Source organism: Erythrolamprus reginae, chromosome 1 (assembly GCF_031021105.1).
Source record: "Erythrolamprus reginae isolate rEryReg1 chromosome 1, rEryReg1.hap1, whole genome shotgun sequence".
Lineage (NCBI taxonomy): Eukaryota > Metazoa > Chordata > Lepidosauria > Squamata > Dipsadidae > Erythrolamprus > Erythrolamprus reginae.
Genome location: NC_091950.1, coordinates 43,407,373 through 43,430,047, shown reverse-complemented (window position 1 = coordinate 43,430,047; position 22,675 = coordinate 43,407,373). Strand labels below are relative to the sequence as shown.

The 22,675-nt window shown below is 39.0% G+C and overlaps 1 protein-coding gene across 4 annotated transcripts in view; it reads right to left on the bottom strand.

The window, feature by feature from the left end:
* Nucleotides 1-138: 138 nt before the first annotated feature.
* SYNE2 (spectrin repeat containing nuclear envelope protein 2) overlaps nucleotides 139-22,675 on the bottom strand; it is a 319,436-nt gene continuing 296,899 nt past the window's right edge. For 3 of the 4 annotated variants that reach the window (XM_070750996.1, XM_070751005.1, XM_070751023.1), the window contains 13 exons: nucleotides 22,174-22,314; nucleotides 18,922-19,116; nucleotides 17,074-17,356; nucleotides 14,336-14,404; nucleotides 12,479-12,615; nucleotides 12,032-12,149; nucleotides 9,320-9,537; nucleotides 7,846-8,046; nucleotides 6,813-6,941; nucleotides 4,829-5,020; nucleotides 4,643-4,735; nucleotides 3,326-3,372; nucleotides 139-2,162 (listed from right to left, as the gene is read on the bottom strand). In XM_070750996.1, coding sequence (XP_070607097.1) covers nucleotides 1,937-2,162; nucleotides 3,326-3,372; nucleotides 4,643-4,735; nucleotides 4,829-5,020; nucleotides 6,813-6,941; nucleotides 7,846-8,046; nucleotides 9,320-9,537; nucleotides 12,032-12,149; nucleotides 12,479-12,615; nucleotides 14,336-14,404; nucleotides 17,074-17,356; nucleotides 18,922-19,116; nucleotides 22,174-22,314 — 2,049 coding nt within the window. In that variant the 3' untranslated portion in view covers nucleotides 139-1,936. The remainder of the gene's footprint in view (nucleotides 2,163-3,325; nucleotides 3,373-4,642; nucleotides 4,736-4,828; nucleotides 5,021-6,812; nucleotides 6,942-7,845; nucleotides 8,047-9,319; nucleotides 9,538-12,031; nucleotides 12,150-12,478; nucleotides 12,616-14,335; nucleotides 14,405-17,073; nucleotides 17,357-18,921; nucleotides 19,117-22,173; nucleotides 22,315-22,675) is intronic. The other variant, XM_070751014.1, reaches the window with a different exon arrangement.

The window sequence follows — 22,675 nt, the reverse complement described above, 5'->3', positions numbered from 1 at the left end:
TGGGAATGCAAGGTCAGAACTTAATTATAGTAAGACAATACGAGGTCAGGTGTTCTAACAGTGAGATGGGAACACTTACATCTAATTTAATCTGTCTCTGAAAACTTAATTTTATAAAGTATTGAGACAAAGGCTGGATTACTGAAAACATTAGCAGAATTTTAATAAGGAAAACATGATTGAATTGTACACGGAAGCAGTGTAATTTGGATTTAAATAAAACATTTTTTAACCAACAGATGAATCCCACTACATTTTAAATGTGGCGACTTTTACTGATGAGACAGCATCCTGATTGAAGGTTAGGAAGGCATCTAACCCATCATTCTATTTTTCAAAAAGACTGAGCTGAGATTTAGAGACAGCCATGAAGCAGTGACAAGAAAACAATGGTCCTCTCTTGATACCTTCTCAATTCAAATATTCCTTTGGTAGTCATTGATATGGAGCCTTTGACATGGAGAGATGTTGTGTATCAGTTAAAGATAACAGGAGTAGTCTGTGTATGGAAGGTATACCGTAGGTCTCCACAAGACAAGCCTCTCCTTTCTCCATTTAGTCTTCCCTCATTCTCTTTCATTCAAGATCCAGCATGTATTTTATTTTTATTTATGTTAATTCCCTGTAATTTCCCCATAGAAGACATTAGAGAAGGAAAGCTGTGTTAATCTATGATAGTCAAAAAATCAGAAGCCTCGTGGCACCTTTTGGGGCTAACATAAATAAGCTTCCATGAGCTTATTTTGTATGTCAAAAAAGAAGAAGAAGAGATACTACACACCCACTGATTTGGATCTGCAATTTCCTGTAATTCATTTTCAGAATTGTCCAGGAATGTCATATGCTAATTGTTAGAATCAAGAGAGAAAGAAGATAAAGGGCCCATATTCTCTATGCACATATATAGTATACTGCTGTCTTGGCCACAACAATGATTTTGCCCTTGCATAAATCATTTCTGACTTACTGTACATTATTCAAAGAAAATTAAACATAAATGGGTTTGATTAAAAAGCCACATGTCTACAAAATTCATTTGTTTGTGTATGAGATAATCAACACTAATTATTTTTTCTTTAAAAAAACCTCTATAAACAATAAAGGCTACCTACATGTAGCATTTTCATTTCTTTTTATAAAAACCGTACAAAAGGAGACATCAGACAAAGTAGACAAATCTAAGTACTATAAAAATCTGTCTTGGAAACATACATATTCATGAAATGAATAGGTAGGATTCCTAAAATTCTAAAGTATAACAAATATTTTAAAAATTGAAGTTATCTTTCCACTAAAATAGCAAAATACAGAAAGAGATCTCCCTGCATGCAAAGTACCACCTGAAAAAGGAGTTCTTTTTTTTTTTAACGTTAAAAATGATGGGTTCACCCTACCAGGAAATCCTCTGCAAGACTCACCAAAACTAAGAGAAAAGACAGAATAGTGCAGCCATGCTGTCTAGGGGATTATGCATTTATCTTTGATTAAGAGAAATTATTTTAATGCTAACAAGACACAGTCTTGTAAATTCTGTGTTCACCGCTTCTTTCTGGCATGAGGATCACTGATTGATCACACACTGTGCAAAGAGTATAAAGTACATTGCTTATAGTTTGAAAATATATAAAAACAGCTTTCCTGTACAAAGCTCTAAATAATTAACAGTTCTTACCCACCCAATCCAAGTACTGAAATTGCTAACAGATCTTTATCTTGGCGATGATAAGCAATAGAATGTCCTCAGAAAATAAGCTGAAGCCTTCTAGTTTGGTTCCTGTTGTGTGCAATAGAGATCGCCATATAATATTGCCAGTGTTACTCATCAGTGCCTGTTAAGCCCTGGCTGAAGTTACCAAGAAACTGAAATTCTGGACAAACTCTAGCAGCATAAAAAGAAGAGTCCATAGAAGATATTAATTAAAAAAAATGAATGTCTTTAAGTTGGTGGAGGTCCATTAATATATCGTAGCATTGGGTAGAAAGAACGAGCAAAGTTGTTGGTTTGAGTACAGCTGTAGTCTTCTTCTGAGACAGGGATCAAGGAGGCCAAAAGCAACAAGAGAAGGAGGAATAATTGTAAAGGTAATGCAGCTCGTAGGACACGACAGAAGAAAGCATGCTTCTTGGGTGCAAATGAATTGGTCTCTTCTTTCCCCTCCATCCTGCAAACAAAAGACAGCTTATAAGCAGGGCAAGCCACTTGTATACAAACAGAAAGCAAACCTCTCTCCCTTCTGGCACTGATAATACCTAGTTAGTAATGTCTACAAGAAAACAATCAAGTTCAGAGACCACCAGGGAGCCCACAATTTACAAACTCACTTGTACCAAGAGAAATTATGATTCCATCTAGCCCTATAATGCCTGGCACCATCTCTTCAAGCCTTGGCATACCAAATGTCAAGGTGAAAAATTTTCAATTTCAATTTCTGGATTGAATTCTTACAAAAATATTGTTAATAATTGCTTCAAAATGATTTTTTTGTGTGTGATTTGAACTATTAACACTTATAACTCTACACCAAATCTCCTGGTTTTTAATATGAGGTGTCATAAAGTCATACATTGTGAAAACTATGAATCCTTAAGCACCAGCAATCATACAGCTAGTGCAGGGTCAGCAATCTGCAGCTCTGGAGCCACATGTGGCTCTTTCATTCATCTGCTGTGACTCCCTGTTGCCAGTTGGCTCCACAATTGATAGGGCTTTTAATTAAGACAGGCTGAGGAAAAAGAATGCAGAGCAGGAGACTCTATGGTGGGGAAACCAGACTTCCGGTTGGCAGAGGAAAAAGGATGCTGCGCTAGGAGGAAACTCTATGGTGGGGGAAACGGACTTCTGGTCAGTTCCAGAACTGAACAGGCAGCTTCTGGTTAGGACCTTTGTGGCTCTCTGAGTATTTAAGGTTGCCAACCCTTGAGCTAATGTTTAACAATTGAATTCAACATGACATTGTGGTCATGCAATTACCCTGCTTTGGACCATGAAGAAGAAATCTTTCACTCCCTTCCATATCACTGATACAATTTATGTCACTGAAGGAAAAGCCAATGAATTCAATACAAACTCGAATGAATTTCTTTTTTAAGGGAAATACAAATATTCATTCATCCATTGGGGATTTTTTGGGGGGAGGGGAGTCTGGCACAAAGGATTACATCACCTCTCCTTCCTTCTACATGACCCTAAATTGTTCAGCATTTTCTACAGCTAAGCAAATTTGCATTCAAATAATCAATATTTCTTACTGGACTCTAAATCTACTGGAAGATTTTGATATTCATTTTTAATTTACAGAAGAATTTGTTTTCTAAAAAGCTTTACCCATCATTGCTGCTGGTGTAACTCTGCAGGATCTTCTTTTCATCAACCTGTAGACATTTAAAACATGATTACTATTGCTAGCCTTATAAAATTAAAACCTGAAAGCAATAGCACATACAAAAGATACACACATTTAAATTGCATATAAATATAGTCAGCCCAGCAGTATTTTGGCTATACAATGCAACTCCTCCACCATGTTCTCTATACTGCCAGTTATCATGGGGTCCCAAGAATATACTAATATTGATAAAATATCCCTTAACATGTGCACAAACAATGGAATGTACTTCATTGTGAGAGGCAATACCCCAAAGCATATGCAAGTAGTCCTCAACTTACAGCCACAACTGAATCCAACATTTCCAATATTAAGCAAGACATTTGTTAAGTGAATTTGGCCCCACAGTTGTTGGCAAGATTCATTGCAGTTGTTAAGTTAGTAACCCGCTTTGTTAAGTGAAATCTGGCTTCTCTGTTGATTTTGCTTGTCATGACCCTGGGATATTGCAACTGACATAAGTACATGCCTGTTGCAAAGCCTGCGGATTTTGATCACAGCACCATGGGGATGTTGCAACAGCAGTGTGAAAAACCATCACAAGTCACTTTTTTCATTGCCGCTGTAACTTTGAATTGCACTAAACGAAAGGTTGTAAGTCGAGGACTACCTATCAAGACTGAATGATGAAAGTTACATATTTTAACTGCGGCAAGAATAGCATATGCCCAGAAAAGGAAAAATAAAGATGCCCCTATAGAAGAAAAAAAATATATTCAAAATTCTAACATGAGCAGAGATGGACAAACTGACACTAGAGTTAAAGGACAAATCGGATACAGATTATTTTGAAACCTGGAATAAATTATATATCTGGATAGAGAGGAGAACCAAGATTAAAGGCTAGAAAGTATGATCGAGAAATTATAAATCAATTCTTTTTTTTTAAAGTATTTATTTTTATTTTTAACAATTTAACATCACACAACATAAAACAGTGCGTAGTGAATTGTGCCCGCCACCCCGACATACACACATTCCCCACAAATTATAAATCAATTCAAATTTAAATAGATATTGGAAAATTAATCGGGGTGGGGATAATCAATGTACTGTATATACGGAATAGATCACCATGTATCTTTTTCTTTTTGTTATCTGTCTGTATTGTGTTATATTGTTGTGTATATGTTATGTTTTTAAAATGTATTCTAAATAAAAAACTTTTTAATTTAAAAAAAGACCGAATGATGACAGTAAAAAGAAACAAATTAAGAGGGAAAAGCCTTTTACAAAATAACCACCAAACATCTTGCCTTATTTTTAGAAACAGGCGATTTCTCTGATAATTGATAGGTTCCAGAATCCAATTCTTCCCCATTCATAAGAAATGTACCGGTACTTACGTCCTAGGGGAAACAACAAGAAGAAAGCCTTACCCCTGTTATTTCTCCAAAGTTAGAGTTTTAGTAATCAGATTTGGAACATGCAGTCCAACCTACCTGTCTTCCTTCTGAGACCTTTAAGTCACATGAAACTCCTTCAAGAAGCTGTTTAAGCTTCTTCCCAATAACACGGACCTTCTCATTAGCTTCAATATATTTTTCTCCATCAGGTTTGATAAACAAATATGCAGCAATTTCCTGTAGAGTATTTACTTGAAGCTGCCGTTCCAGAAGCTCTTTTTCCAGTTGCTTAGAATATATAAGAGGAAACATTAACAACCATAGGAAGCTTCCGCCTAGAGAATCTATTTCACTACAGTAGTCCCTCACCTATCGCTGGTGTTACGTTCCAGACCTGGCCGCGATAGGTGAAATCCGCGATGGGGAATTTATCGACTGATAGTACTTATTTAAGTATTTATATTGTAATTGTTTGGTAAGTTTTCATTGTTTTAAGTGTTTATAAACCCTTCCCACACAGTATTTATTTTAGATACATTATTTAAATACAGTATTTACAATTTTAGATATATATTTTTTTTTTGAAAAACCTGCCGATCGAGTTTGGCGGGCTGTTTAAATCTGCCGATTGACTTCGTCAGAAACCCGCGATGAAGTGAAGCCGCAGTAGGTGAAGTGCGGTATAGCGAGGGACTACTGTATTTCACCCATTCACTCCACTCTGGCTGATTCTAGTATTTCTAAGGGAGTCTTGGACTAGAAATGCAGCTGAACATCTGGACTTTATACATGCAAACAATATAACAATACTTTCCAACGGACCCTGCTTCACGTGAATTAAACATATATTAGGATAACAAACAGGATTCCAATGCCAAAAACCCAAAACTAGATGCTTGGCATTCCAAGATCCTATCAAATACATGTGAATCAACCATGGTTGGATCCCCCTATATTTGTTATAGGCCATGGTTGCAATAACCATGGTTGGTAGGATCCCTTGTTTATATATAATTCTGAATTAATAATGAATGACCTTTGATATAATGATAAGTCTGCATAATAGGCCATGGACACTTCAAAAGGTAAGTAGCACTATGCAAAATAAAAATAAAAATGGGCAAAATAAGGAAAAATACATTAAAACTTAACTATTTATAAATCAGAACAGCTGAGTTCATATAACATGCTACAGAAAATCACAATAAGCCATAATGTAAATTACTTGATAGGTGACCCAGGCAGATGGTATATGTTTCTGGGTTTATCTAGAGCAGGAGTGTCAAACTCAAGGCTTACATCTGGTTGGCTGCCCTGGAAACAGCAAAGGATTGCCCCCCCCCTATCTCTATCAGCAAAAATGGAGCTCTGGAGGGCCCCATACCTCTTTTTTGGATGTGACAACCTCCTGCATCCCTCTGCCAGTGAAAATGGGCTCCATTTTCGCTTGCAGAGGACTAGCAAAACAAACTAAAAAATGAAACAAAAGGAGAAACATTTCTCCGTTTGCATTTACATATGCAAGGAAGGACAGGAAAGGAAAAAGGGGGGGGGGGAGAGAAGAAAAGTTGGGAAGAGACCAAGGAAGGAAAAATAAAGAAATAGGAGAAGGAAGAAGGAAGAATGAAGACTGAAGGAAAAAGAAGAGAAGGAAGGAAGGAACGAGGAAGGAAGGAAGGAAAATAAGGAAGGAAGGAGCGAAGGAAGGAAGGAAGACTATAATGAGAGTGAAGGAGGGTCAAGAGGGAAATCTTGCCTTAGCCCTTGGCCACCACAAGTACCCCTGACATGAGTGATGTTGAGTTGGTCATGTCCACCCTGGTCAAACACAACTCTGATGTGGCCCTCAATGAAATCGAGTTTGACACCCCTGATCTAGAGTCTGTTTTCCACAGTAGATTTTCAAATCTGATTTGGTGATTTAATGAAATGTATGGAACAGATTTATGATCTCTGTAGAGGGGAGTAGAGCAAGTCCCGCTGTTCAAAGGGAGGCCCAGTGCACAGTGCTGAATTTAACAGAGATGCAATAATTTGTCTCTAGCTGCTCAAGGTTTGTTTGATTTTTCTCCAAATTTACCATTAATTCCTTTCGACTTTCCTGTATTCTATGAGGATCAGCATTTGGCTCCTTAACTTGTGCTTGGTGCCTCCGTGTCTCTGCAGCAGCCAACCACAGCAGAAGCTTCTGATTCTGTTCATGAAAATCCTACAGAAACAAGTGCTCATTTTTCAGAAAATAATCATATAAAAACACATTAAGTAACCTCAAGATGTAATAATAATAATTAATAATAATAATTTATGGGAGCTGATTCATTAAAACTACAAGTAGTCCCCAACTTACAACCGGGACTGTTTTGAATAGGAAAGTGAACATAAGAACAAGGGGTCACAATCTGAGGTTAGTTGGGGGAAAGATCAAAAGCAACATGAGAAAATATTATTTTACTGAAAGAGTAGCAGATGCTTGGAACAAACTTCCAGCAGACGTGGTTGATAAATCCACAGTAACTGAATTTAAACATGCCTGGGATAAACATATATCCATCCTAAGATAAAATACAGGAAATAGTATAAGGGCAGACTAGATGGACCATGAGGTCTTTTTCTGCCGTCAATCTTCTATGTTTCTATGTTTCTACTGCTTAGCAAGGCAGTTGAGGACGGCAAAGGAATGTAATGTGAGTTGGGAAGCATGCATGGAAGGCACAGTTTGGATGCACAAGACAATAGAGGGATAGAGTACAAAGACAGGAGAGCATTACTCCAGTTATTTGTGATTTTTCCATTCTGGCTTCCCCACTGATTATCTGGGGAAGCTGTCAAGGAAGGTTGCATATGGTGCTAATGTGACTGCAAGGTGCTGCAACTGACTTTAAGTGTGAATTGGTTGCTAAGTGCCTTGACTACGATCATGTGACTATGGGAGAATGGTTTGCTGGGATGGCCAGAACTCCAAGCACTGGCTGTAACCAAACATTTTTTTCATCGTAATTTTAAATGGTCACTGAGCAAATATAGAGGCTACCTGTACATAGGCGTTTGCTAACCTAGTAATTTTTACTTGTTAGTAATAAGGGACAAACATGATGTTCTATTGTGCTATTTACCTGGCAATGTATCAGAGCTTTTTGTAAATCCTTCTTCCAGTTTTCCAGTAAAATATTGGCCTTCTCCCATCGTAAATTTACCCGTCGAAGTCTGTTCTGAAGCTCTTTGCATCCGGTGCTATCTGTCTGCTTGAAATCTTTGCTGGTCAGATTAACAGACAGTACGAGGGCCTTGTAGTTAGTATAGGCTTTAGACATATCCTGATAAGGAAACAAAAAAAATGAGGTTTTTTGTTTGTTTAAAAAAGCAGCAACTGTGATTTAAGCAGCACCACCAAAATAAGGTTGGGAAAAAATTCATTCTGTTTAATAGTTGTACAGTAAGACCTCTGGTCACGGCCATAATTCATTCCATAACTTTGATTGCAAACTGATTTGCTCGTGACCCGAACCTAATTTTAGAAATTTGGTGCTTCCAAAAAAAAAAAGCCATGGAAGGGGAAATCGACCCGGGGGGGGGGGAGTGAATTTTGTACTTATGACAGTTGAAGTGTCCCGGGATCATATGACCACCTTTGGCGATCTTCTGACAAGCAAAATCAACGGGGAAGTCCTATGCCTGTGATGATGAAACTATGGCACGTGTGCCACAAGTGGCATGCAGAGACATATTGGTGGGCACCCAAGCTCAGGTCCAGAGCACATGTATGCGCTAGCCAGCTGATTTTCAGTTGGGCCCACTTGGAGTTAGAAAACAGCCTGTTTTCAGCCTCTGGAGGGGAGGGGCATTTTTGCTCTCCCCAAGCTCCAGAGCCTTTCTAGGAGCCTTGGGAGGGCAAAAACGGCCTTCTCCACCCCACCCAGAGGCCCTCTGGAGGCCAGAAATGGCCTGTTTCCCAACTTTAAACAGGCCATTTATGGCCTCTGGAAGGGTGAGGAAGGTCATTTTTGCCCTCTCCAGGTTCCTAGAAAGGCTCTGATGCCTAGGGAGAGCAAAAACCTGGTGTGCCAACATGTGCCAGGAGTGTGGGATCAGTCACATATATGTGGGAGGGCACATGGAATTATGGGTGTGGGCACACACATGGGGGAACCCCCCCTGTGCTCCCCCACTTTTGGCATGTAAACCAAAAAAGATTCACATTGCTGACCCATGTCATTCAACAAGCGTGTTACTAACTTAACAACTGCAGTGATTCGATTAAGTGTAGCAAGAAAGGCAAAAAAATTTGGGGCAAAATTCACTTTACTGCCTTGCTTTGCAATGGAAATTTTGGATTCAACTGTGGTCATAAGTCAAGGACTACCTATATTAGGGCTCAATTATAATCTTAAGGCGAGGACTACCTCTATTAGGGCTCAATTATAATCTTAAAGCGAGGACTACCTATATTAGGCAAAGTGAAAGAAATACCAAGCAAGATCTGAATATTCACTGTTGAAAATAAAAAAAAAAGATTGTAAGGCCAGTAGGCAAATTGTCTGCATGTGTTGATTAAAGAGATTTTTTTTTTTGCAGATTTTTTTTTATCACCTTCAGTTTCTTGACTCTCTGCTCTATGGCCTGAATGCTGTTGGCTGGTTGTGTTTCTTCCTCCTGCAACCCCTCCATTTCCTCGTCCATTTTATCCAGCCAAATATCAATGTTGTTAAGGTCAGCGTTCAGCTGCTGCCACTGCTGCCATGTTTGCTTCATTCTCAGCTTGTTGCTTAGGTCCTGAACTTGAAGGAGTTCCCATCTCTCAATAGTCCCTGAAGTTTAACACAAAATTATTCAGTTAAAAAAAAATTGGGTCAGAAGATCAAGTTAATTTCAGGATAGCATTTTAAGTGCTGTGTCTCTACTAGTATTACAGTAAATATATTATCTATAGGGTTTGTGGGTTTTGGTAATATTATTTTAGATTTGTTCATATTGTCTTTTTACTGTTGTTAGCCTCCCCGAGTCTACGGAGAGGGGCAGCATAAAAATCAAACAAACAAATAAATAAATAAATAAATAAACAAACAAACAAACAAAAACAAACAAACAAACAAATTTTCACAACTAATTTGCAGTGCACAATGCAGTAAATTCAAATGGCAGATGGTAGGAGGGTGTTACACCCAGTAGTGGGTTCTAAAACCTGTTGCTACTTGCATATGCACAGGGGTCCTGGGTGGGTGGGTGGGTAGAACCTCCTATCGCCAGCTTTACCAGTTCACAGAACTGGCTGAACTGGGAGCAACTCACCGCTGGTCATACCCCTTCAGAACAATAGTGTCTTATTTTTGACTTTTTCCCATGAATTAAATTGTTTTACAAACAGAAAACATGCAAAATCGCCTCACTGCTTTTTATAGTTCACCTTCCAAAAAGTGCATTTAGAGAATAGAATAGAATTCTTTATTGGCCAAGTGTGATTGGACACACAAAGAATTTGTCTTGGTGCATTTTTATTTATTAATTTATTAATCAGATTTGTATGTCGCCCCTCTCCGCAGACTCGGGGCGGCTAACAACAATAAAAAGACAATGTAAACAAATATAATATTAAAAAATAATCTAAAAAAACCCCAATTTAAAGAACATACAAACATACCATGTATAAATTCTATAAGCCTAGGGGGAAGGGAAAATTTCAATTCCCCCATGCCTGACGACAGAGGTGGGTTTTGAGGAGCTTACGAAAGGCAAGGAGGGTGGGGGAAACTCTGATATCCGGGGGGAGCTGGTTCCAGAGGCTCGGGGCCGCCACAGAGAAGGCTCTTCCCCTGGGTCCCGCCAGACGACATTGCTTAGTCGACGGGACCCGGAGAAGGCCAACTCTGTGGGACCTATCTGGTTGCTGGGATTCGTGCGGCAGAAGGAGGTCCCGGAGATATTCTGGTCCGATGCCATGAAGGGCTTTATAGGTCATAACCAACACTTTGAATTGTGACCGGAAACTGATCGGCAACCAATGCAGACTGCGGAGTGTTGGAGTAACATGGGCAAATTTAGGAAAGCCCATGATAGCTCTCGCAGCTGCATTCTGCATGGCATATGCTCTCAGTGTACATAAAAGAAAAGTTCATCAAGAATCATAAGGTACAACACTTAATGATAGTCCGGATACAAATAAGCAATCCAATTATATTAGGAACCAGTCAATATAAATTGTGAGGATACAAGCGACAAAGGTACAGTCATACAGTCATTTGTGGGAGGAGATGGTTGATGGGAACGATGAGAAGATTAATAGTAGTGCAGACTTAGTAAATAGTTTGACAGTGTTGTGGGAATTATTTGTTTAACAGAGTGATGGCGTTCGGGGAAAAAACTGGTTCTTGTTGTTCAGGTGTGCAGTGCTCTATAGAGTCATATTGAGGATAGGAGTTGAAGCAGTTTGTGTCCAGGATGTGAGGTGTTTGTATACAAATCCTCAATGGAAGGCAGGTTGGTAGCAATTATTTTTTCTGCAGTTCTAGTTATCCTCTGAAGTCTGTGTCTGTCTTGTTGGGTTGTAGAACCAAACCAGACAGTTACAGAGGTGCAGATGAAGGAAGGATTATTCAAAAAATAGAAATTTATACCTCTGGATTCGGCAAACCAAATTCCCCTCTGTGTGAACATTAAACCAGAAATAAAGGCAGAGACACTTTTGGGACCAGAAGGACTATTTTATTTAATGCATTCCTTTCCAACTACTTACTGAAGGTACTATTTTACCAAATCTGGAGTAGAAAGAACATGAACATATAAATAGACCTTTCTCCTTTGTAAAGATTAGATTATGGAATTTTTGTCACTTGGGCAATCCATTTAGACTTTTCGTAATGAAGTTTTAGCATAAGTTGAACATTTCAAAGATTTGGTCGTGTGGTCTGATCAGTGCCTGATTTTTTTAGGGGGGGTTTCAAATTCCCTTGTTTTTTAATCTTAATTTCAGTTTGTTCATTTCTTTGATCATCTTTCCACTGTATATTAGAAATTCTGGTAATTGTATTTTAAATTAATCATTTTAATAGCATCTAATAGCATATTAGAGTTGCTTCTTTTCTGTTCCTTTTCACTTTCTGTTGAGATTTAAAGAGTCATCTATTTATTTATTTATCATTCATTCATTCATTCATTCATTCATCCATTTATTCCCCATTTTTCAGTAACTAGAAACTTAACTTCGATGATGCTATTACATGGAGAAAAATTAAATCCTAAATAATTGTTACCTTCACAGATAAACAAATATATTTAAAAAATTAACAGGAACAATGACTAATTTACCTGGCTGTTTCTCTATGGCTGAAACACTAATGAAGTCCTCGTTATCTTGAGAATCTTTACTAGGCAAGATCCTGGACATGTCTTTTATGTCATCTATACTAGTGCTCAATGGTTTCACCTGAAATACATAGAATAGAAAGTAAATACGTCTTCTGGTAATATATCATCTTCTCACATTTACAGCACAGTTTCACACCATCTATTCGTTAGACGAGAGATTTATAAATGAAATATAATTTGATATCTCACCCTCCAAATTTTCTTGCCTTGAAAAAGCTCCACTATCGTATACGGTGTATAACATTTAGTTAGCTTGCCTGTTACCAGCTAATTTAACCCTGTTTTTTCATCCTCTACAGGTGGCTTGAAAATTCTGGGAGTTGAAGTCTTCCAGGCTTAAAATTGCCCAGGGTGGAGACCCTTGCTCTTTAGGGATCCCAGACTTACATTGCCTGGTTTGTAGGATGTGCTGGAATCTTCGTTGTTTGATAAGACACTTCTAACCATCTCTTCCTGGTTGTATGAATGCTTTCTGCAAACTGGGTGTTCTGAAGGATGCCATATGTGAATTTCAGTAGATTTCCCTGTTGTGCGACATGGTAAAAGAAAGCCACAGAAAATTAGATGTAAAGGTGAAGGGAGAAAAAAATAATAATTAAAAGCATTTATAGAGAAGGAAGGATGGCATGAGAAAAGATGGATAATATTGCCATTTGTGTTGCAAAGCATGCTTGTTTGCAAACATGTTTCAGGAGTGTTTCATGGGCAATGAAATGAGAGCCATGCAGTTATGAGGATATTTTTTTTTCTAAAAATGCCCAAAGAAAATGTGAGTTCTTACCACCATCAAAAAAGAAGAGATTGGGAAAGGTTGAAAAGCACTTCTGGGCTTGATGCATGGCCCCAGCAGTAAGCAGAATGAAGTAGCTTATTTCAGGAGGCAGCTTTGGGGATTGCATAGGTCAGCTAATGGTAATTATTTAGTATGTTATATATTTTTTACCATTAGACTTTTAGAAAGATGCCACTCAATTTTTCTGTCTGAAATATCGATACAGTGGTACCTCTACTTACGAACTTAATTCGTTCCATAAACAGATTCTTAAGTAGAAAAGTTTGGAAGAAGAAGTAATTTTTCCCATAGGAATCAAGGTAAAAGCAAATCATGTGTGAGATTGGGGAAACCACAGGGAGGGTGGAGGCCCTGTTTCCTCCCAGGAGATTCCTAGAGAGGCCCCATGGAGGCTTCTCTTTGCCTTTTCCAGACCTGTTTCCTCTCAGGAGATTCCTAGAGAGGCCCCACAGAGGCTTCTCCTTGCCTTTTCCAGCCCTGTTTCCTCTCAGGAGATTCCTAGAGAGGCCCCACGGAGGCCTCTCCTTGCCTTTTCCAGCCCTGCTTCCTCTCAGGAGATTCCTAGAGAGGCCCCATGGAGGCTTCTCTTTGCCTTTTCCAGACCTGTTTCCTCTCAGGAGATTCCTAGAGAGGCCCCACAGAGGCTTCTCCTTGCCTTTTCCAGCCCTGTTTCCTCTTAGGAGATTCCTAGAGAGGCCCCATGGAGGCCTCTCCTTGCCTTTTCCAGCCCTGTTTCCTCTCAGGAGATTCCTAGAGAGCCCCCACGGAGGCTTCTCCCTGCCTTTTCCAGTTACAGTTTCGGAGGCTCGGGTTTGTAAGTGGAAAATGGTTCTTGAGAAGAGGCAAAAAAATCTTGAACACACGGTTCTTATTTAGAAAAGTTTGTAAATAGAGGCATTCTTAGGTAGAGGTACCACTGTATATATTCAGCTTCTTGGGCTGAGAATGGGATTGGTCAACAAAGATTTTAATATTTGCAATAGATTCCATTTAAGAAGGTATCTGAACCTTAGGTTTTTTTTAAAGAGTAATGCGTGCTCATTGGTTTTGGGCTACAAATATAAAGAGGGATCAAGATTGTCCTGTAAGATTCTAAACCGAATGGAAAAGGGAGCTTTAAAACAAAGCCTAAGTTGTCCTACAAGTGAAAAGAACCAGCGAAACCGTCAATGCATGCCACATTGTGAGGAACAAGCAAGAAACGCCTTGATGCTTTCATTCTGGTATGGAGAACAAAAAAATGCACCGTCTTAACTGAGGTAGAGACATGTGGGGATGGTGTAGCATCAAATAAACAAAACAAAAAAAGAGAATCCACCATGAGCCAATTGGTGCATGGTGGTGATACAAGCTAGGGAATCAGAAACCTGCATATGAGGAAGGTGTGAAGAGCACAGCGTGCGGCCCAGGGAAACTGTCATGTTGAGACACATGCAGTAGCAGGTGCCTACCAGAAGCTGCTTTCAAAGCTTTTGTGGTCATTTTAAGATATGCCTCAGGATGTTCAGTGATTTCTACATCTGAAAAAAGAATAACGTCACCATTTGCTTTGCAAAAGAGTCTGTTCACTCTTCCCTTCCCACCATACAAGAATATAGCATTGCAGCAGCCCCAGATGGATCCTGTTAAATATTTATTAATTGAGCATTCTCTTTCCAAATAAAACTAGTGGTCAAAATGCCCTGAAGTAAAGTATAAAGGCAGCAAGCATTTAGCTACATGGCCTTATAAAAATATTCACTGTTCATCTCTTTTTTGCTATTCTTTTAAAACTGTTAATTTTCCTAATACAGTGATACCTTGTCTTACAAACTTAATTGGTTCCGGGATGAGGTTCTTAAGGGGAAAAGTTTGTAAGACGAAACAATGTTTCCCATAGTAATCAATGGAAAAGTGATTAATGTGTGCAAGCCCAAAATTCACCCCTTTTGCTAGCCGAAGCGCCTGTTTTTGCGCTGCTGGGATTTCCCTAAGGCTCCACTCCATGGGAAACCCCACCTCTGGACTTCTGTGTTTTTGTGATGCTGCAGGGGAATCCCAGCATCGCAAAAATGAGCACTTCGCTGGCAATGGAAGTCCGGAGGTGGGGTTTCCCAGCGAAGGGAACCATCAGCGAAATTGCAGCATTGCAAAAACACCAAAGTCCTTGAAACCCCACCTCCAGACCTCTGTGTTTTTGCGCTGCTGCGATTCCCCTGCTGGGATTCCCTTAGAGCATCACAAAAACACGGAAGTACGGAGGTGGGGTTTCCCATGGAGGGGAGCCTCATGGGAATCCCAGCAGCGCAAAAACGGGTGCTTCACTGGCAACGGAAGTATGGAGGTGGGGCATCCCAGTGGTGGCGGTGGGTTTGTAAGGTGAAAATAGTTTGTAAGAAGAGGCAAAAAAATCTTAAACCCCGGGTTTGTATCTCGAAAAGTTTGTATGTCGAGGCGTTTGCAAGACGAGGTATCACTAAAAAGAAAAGACAAAAGGAAACCCCCCCCCTCTCTATATATATATAGATCAGGGGTGTCAAACTCACGTCACATTGTCATGTGATGCATCGCGATTTTCCCCTTCGCTAAAAATAGGGGTGGCGGTGGCCAGCGCGTGATGCATCCAGCCCACGGGGCCACAAGTTTTGACACCCCTGATATAGATAAAATAAATAAAGCCCTCAATGGTTTCTTCTTTATTGGGTTTATGGTTTCTGTTTTCTGCAATGTTTGCTGATATCAGAAAGACCACAAATACAAGGCTTTCAAACAAGGATTGCAACCAGGCTCAGGAAAAGCCACATTCATATTTTAAAAATGCCTTCTGAAATATATTTAAGAAGTATACTGCAAATACATTAACGGGGAAGGGTCACTTTATTTTATTTATTTTATTTATTGTATTTATATGCCATCCACTCCAAAATGGATTCTGACTGGCTTTCTCCTTAAGTAGTACATATACTATACTACTTAAAGAATATACTGTACTACTTATATTACTTAAGGAGAAAGTACTACTTTCTCCTTAAGTAATACATATATAAAGTGTATCCTACCCAATTTACAGTATTTTCCACTTGATTTTCTACCTGAGAAGTCCACATGACAAATAGAAAATCAGAACCTCTTTTGGGGTGAAATATTCACAGCATTGGGGGGTTTTCATGTCATAATTACTTCTTGCTTTCCTAGCTACACATTTAAAGCTTTGCTGAATGTAATTTGTAAACTACTATGAGTCACTTAGATAGTAAGATAGTAAGAACAAATTGAACAAAATGGTATTGAGATAGAGAAAGAGAAGAGATTCATTTTTCCACTACATGTTTATCAGGATAACAAGTTCCCTGCTTCCCGCTAGCATATAAGGAAGAACTATGCTACATTTTTCACTTGGTGTGGTAGTTTTCAGCATGTAATGATGCTTTACCAACACAAGCACATTATTTTATAACAGGTCTATTTGTCAATATTATGCAGCACAGTACGATATGACTAACAGTAGTTCTCCAGAATCTATTTCAAGTCAACATGTCAGGTATAGTTTACTGCCAAGCTGGGAACCTCTCCTCTCCTTCAAAAATATTGGACTGTCCACAGTTGTAAATTGCTCCATTCAGATATGATGGATAAATATGTTCATTTCTCCATCTATCCATTCTTAATTTTTTCACTTGCATCCTAATTCTATTCCCCTTTTTCCCCTCGTATATGGATTTTTGTTCTGCCAAGTATTCTGATTTTGTAGACAATTTATGTGTCATCATGCATTTCTGTATGTCCAGTATATCTTTTTCTTCATATTCTCCCCTAATATCCAGATATGCATAGCTTTTTTTCATTGGGGAACAGTATTACAGTATAATCTTTAGGGGATGAATACAAATGACTCCAATTCAATTTCTGCACTGGGTCTTCTAGGGCAACTTATTAGAATTATATTTTGAATTGCAAGGTTGCATTTTAAGGCAGCCTAAACAAATTTATCTGTAGTTCTTAGGTCTTAAAAGCTTCAATTTTACCTTTCCATCTCATTCCGTATAATATACAAAGAGGTTATGACTGAATTTTGAGTACAGCAAAAGCTCAATTTATGACAGTTCAAAATTGAAAGCTGGTTAACTGCTTTTGTGTATTTGGATTGTGTAACTGTTTGTGTATTTGAGAGTATTAATATTTCTGGATAAGATGGTGGGTTGGAATTTACCTGAGAGTGCACTGAAGAATGAATCTTCTTCTTCATCCTCAGGGGAGGAAGAGCCTCCCACATCTCCGGTGTGGTCCCACTCCAGTGGAATGGAGTCAACGCTGACAGGTGTCTCACAGCCAGACCTCTCGGGACCCCCTGAAGTAGGTATTAGTTGACACAGAGACTGCTGTGATGGTGGCCCCTCCTGAACCGTCTTCTTTGGCCAAGGATCAGTTTGCATCCCCCTTCCATGGTCTGAATCAGCTTCATTTTCTGAAGACTCTTTTTCATCTTCCAGTCCCTCAACAAGACAACAGAAACACTGATATTGAACATAGGTATTAATATGAATTACTTCTGAAACTATTTTGTGCTCTCAATGTTCAAGAAAAATGGAAATCCTCCAAAGTAGGGTTACTTATTTTGAATGCATTAGCTACCCAGTTATAACAGACTCTTAGTTACCCATGCCCTTCTTTCTTCTACTAGTGTTTCCCAATCTTGGGAACTTGAAGAGGTCTGGACTTCAATTCCCAGAATTCCCCAGCCAGCATTCGCTAGTTGGGGAATTCTGGGAGTTGAAGTCCAGATATCTTCAAGTTAATTATTTTATTTATTTATTTATTAGATTTTTATGCCGCCCTTCTCCTTAGACTCAGGGCGGCTTACAACATGTTAGCAATAGCACTTTTTTAACAGAGCTAGGCTATTGCCCCCACAATCCGGGTCCTCATTTTACCCACCTCGGAAAGATGGAAGGCTGAGTCAACCTTGAGCCGGTGATGAGATTTGAACCAAGTCAGCTTCAGTGGCCTGCAGTACATCACTCTACCTGCTGCGCCACCCCGGCTCCCAAGATTGAACCAAGATTGAACCAATGTTTCTCAACCTTGGCAATTTTAAGATGGATGGACTTCAATTCCCAAAATTCACCAGCCAGCTGTGACAAGCGTTGCCTATTGCGATTCTACATGATCTCTTGGTGGTGGTGGGATATCAGGTGATCATACCACAGCTCTATTTCTATAAACATTCAATCAGATGCCATTTAGAGTCAGATCAGGAACTACTGAAAAGAAATACCCTATACCTTAACTATAAAAAAGTGTTCTTATTCCATCCTGTGTTTTATTTGTCACACACACACACACACACACACACACACACACACACACACACACAAATGCATATATATATATATATATATATATAGATAGATAGATAGGTAGATAGATAGATAGATAGATAGATAGATAGATATAGATATATACACAGTATATATATGAGCCGAGGTGGCGCAGTGGGTAGAGTGCAGTACTGCAGGCCATTAAAGTTGACTGCTAGATCTGTAGGTCAGCGGGTCAAATCTCATCACCAGCTCAAGGTTGACTCAGCCTTCCATCCTTCCGAGGTGGCTAAAATGAGGATCTGGATTGTGGGGGCAATAGGCTGGCTCTGTTAAAAAGTGCTATTGCTAACATGCTGTAAGCCACCCTGAGTCTAAGGAGAAGGGCGGCATAAAAATTTAAATAATAAATAAACAAACAAACAAACAAATAAATAAATAAATATGCCTTCTCTTTAGAACTCAGAGCATATAGGCAGGCCTCCCAAATAAACTACTGTACATCTAATCATTAATCACACCTGCTTAGTTTCCAGGTGCTCTGGAATCAAAGAAAAAAACCCACTTTATATATAATAATAGCACATTCTTTAACATGGAAATAAACCAGTGTTTTAATTATTTGATTATTTAATACATCTACCATGCCCTTTAGTCTTTATCTACATGGCTTTTGAAAATGAAGCCACTGGCAAAGAAACACACTTATTCCACAAAGATACAAGTTCATTAGCTCTTACTGGATGCCAGGATGTCAGTCTTTGGTGAAATCGGGCTACTCGGCCAAATACTTCTTGGCAGTAACTTTGAAATTCTTGTAGTTCCTCTTCAAGTATAATGGCATCCTCTGGTTCACTTTTTTGAATTAGATGTAACCCAGAGGCAATCAACTCTTCGATCTTACTGGTATTTAACGTTATTTCCCTCTGGAAACCCTGTTTAAAAGACACAGATAATTGTGTTTCCTACGTATTACTGCACAGATTACTTAATTCAGATTAATCAATCTCGTAAAGAGATGATGAGAACAAATAAGGAGCAGCACAGAATATTTCAGCACGGAAATGTTTGGTGAAGTTAACTCAGATAAAGCAGATAAAGGTCTCTATTCACTCTTCGAGAAAAGTTCTGCCTTTTCTAAAGTTATTAGGTAGGAGGTTTTTTTTCCTAACCTCGAATACAGAAATATTACTTTATTAATCAATTTACCAGATGGTTTTTAGTTGATTTGGCTTTATGACAGAGAAATATTTCAACCCAGCGTGAAGAACTGCCATCATAATAGAATCAATGAAACTTGCAAGCTATTGGCAAGGAAGGATAAACTTCTTCTCAGTTGCTCTCACCAAATTATGGGATGCAAATTACTTTCTAGATCTTTCTGGTTGCTGAGAGAAAGAAGATGTGGTGACAAGCTAGCCTCCTGAATCCCAAAATAAAGGCTAAGAGACACGTACAAGCCCAAAGCATAAGGAATATGTTCACTCCCTCACTTAACAGAGGTATACAAGAGCAAAGCTTCTGTCAGGCCAAAGCCATTGTTTGAGTGGGACACTTTGGCCATCAATGAATTGCAGAACACTTGGAATTTGGGGCTGCTTCCAATAAGCTATTTCTGATTTCTGTTTGATTATATGCAAGCTTTGGACAAATACTAAAGCAGAATACAATGTCGTTTGGCGGGACCCGGGGGAAGAGCCTTCTCTGTGGTGGCCCCGACCCTTTGGAACCAACTCCCCCCAGATATCAGAGTTGCCCCCACCCTCCTAGCCTTTCGTAAGCTCCTTAAAACCCACCTCTGTTGCCAAGCATGGGGGAATTGATACTTTCCCTCCCCCTAGGCTTATAAAATTTATGCATGGTATGCTAGTATGTATGATTGGTTTCTAAATTGGAGTTTTAAATTAAGTTAAATATTAGATTTGTTTACATTGTATTATTATTGCTGTGAGCCGCCCCGAGTCTGCGGAGAGGGGTGGCATACAAATCTGATAAATAAATAAATAAATATTATCTGAATCTAGTAGGGTCCCTATGCACATTCCCATACAAATCCTTCCCCAATAATTTAAATAGATCTTTGTGCACAAAGAAATGTGTATATAGCTTGGACCTCTCCAATGAAATCTATACTGAACTAATCGCAGATGAAGGGATGTGCACATTAAAAAATCTTTGTTTTTTGTATTATGTTCCTAGATTGAGATAAATATTGGTGTAATTTATTGGTTGAACTCCTATCATATTGGGGTTTTTTTGTACTATTTGCTCTAGTTGTTTTAGTCCAGGCTCCCTGTTTTTGTGGATTTTTTAAAATTATATTTTATTTTATTTTATTAATTAATTTCTATGCCACCCAACTCCCCAGGGACTCCAGGCGGCTCACAACAAGGATATTAAAAAACAATAGTAATACAAAAACCTCTAAAAACCGTTTAAAAACAATTTACACTTAAAACAATTAAGCCCCTGCCAACCATTTATGGCCGGATCTCACTGGTTACCCCCATAAGATCAACGGCCCCAGGCTTGTCAGAAAAGGCAGGCCTTACTGGTCTAACCCCCTTTGGGAGATGGGTGGCATATTAATAAATAAATAATAAATAAATAATAGCTGGCCTTACTGGCCTAAGTCAGCTCTGTGCTCAAGACAGGAATAGATTTCACAGTTTCTAGCCTAATGACTTAAATACCACGCCAAACTCTCTCTCTCATCCAGTCTTTAGGGCAGATAAAAATGTACTGTGTTTCTTCATTTTACATCCCTCAATGCATTATACAGAATGCATGAGCTTTCCTTAAATTGTTTTACTCTTTGTATGGATTTTGTAAGCATCCAGAATCTTATGGAGCGGGTGGCCAAATTAAACTGCATTGGTTGCCGATCAGTTTCCGGTCACAATTCAAAGTGTTGGCTATGACCTATAAAGCCCTTCATGGCACCGGACCAGAATATCTCCGGGACCGCCTTCTGCCGCACGAATCCCAGCGACCAGTTAGGTCCCACAGAGTTGGCCTTCTCCGGGTCCCGTCAACTAAACAATGTCGTTTGGCAGCCCCGACCCTTTGGAACCAACTCCCCCCGGATATCAGAGTTGCCCCTACCCTACTAGCCTTTCGTAAGCTCCTTAAAACCCACCTCTGTCGTCAGGCATGGGGGAATTGACATGTTCCCTCCCCCTAGGCTTATAAAATTTATGCATGGTACGTTAGTATGTATGATTGGTTTTAATTTGTGGTGTTTTTTTAAAATTAACTTAAATATTAGATTTGTTTTACATTGTATTGTTATTGCTGTGAGCCGCCCCGAGTCTGCAGAGAGGGGCGGCATACAAATCTGATTAAACTTAAACTTAAACTGAATAAATTAAATTATTTCTCTTTTTCGGCCGTTTAGATGTCCTTCAATTGGATGGAATTATTGGGGGAATCACCTGCAGTATACAAATAATCAAACTGAGGCTCGTAGATCATTTAATTTCTGAAGCCAATGGTTTCTCATCATGAATGCCAAAAACCAAAGGTGAAAGCTATAAAAGATTATTGTTGACAGTGAGTACAGGAGCTAGACAAAGAAAATTAGTCCTCTAGAAATAATACAAATGAAGCTAATTAGGTGTTTTTTTTTACAGTGATACAAGAATGGCCCTGCAAGTATCATACATGGATTTCCTAGTCTCATGTGGTGCAGTAATCAATAACCAAGAAGGAATTAAGATGGACTGGCCAAGAATGGTGGCGAGAAAAGACTGATCAACTCTGTATATAAATGAGACCTCAAACTTATTATTACAGATATCCTAAATGTACCTTTGTTTTATTTAGATAGTTTAAATAGTGTTCTCTAATTTTATGAGGCTTTGTTTAAAGGAACTTAATAGATATACAGGTACCAAATACAAGCACCAGGCTCAGATAATCAATAGGACATTTGAAACCCATCACCCCCAAACTGTTATGAAAAATTTCTTTTTAAAAAAGGCAATATTTACATTAAGCTGCCGCATTTTGTCATCAAAATCACTCTTTGAGAAATGTTCCACATTTGTCAGCTGTAGATCCATTTCTGTTAACCACACCAGGATGATATTGTCCTTTGTTCCCATAAATTCTTCCCATTGATTGGTAAAGTGCTAAAGGCAATAAAATAATACAGACACTCAAAAGCAATAGTTGTCATAACATACAGTGTCCTTAAAAATCTTCTATTTAGAGCAGGGGTCCCCAAACTTTTTACACAGGGGGCCAGTTCACTGTCCCTCAGACTGTTGGACGGCCAGACTATAAAAAAACCTGTGAACAGATTCCTATGCACACTGCACATACCTTATTTCTTTCTCTCTCACTCACTCTTTCTCTCTCCCTCTCTTGCTTTCTTTCTCTCTCTCTCTTGCTTTCTTTCTGTCTCTTGCTCTGTCTTTCTCTCTCCCTTTCTTTCTCCCCCTTCCTTCCTTCCCTCCCTCCTTCCTTCCTCTCCACTTCTTTCCCTTGCTC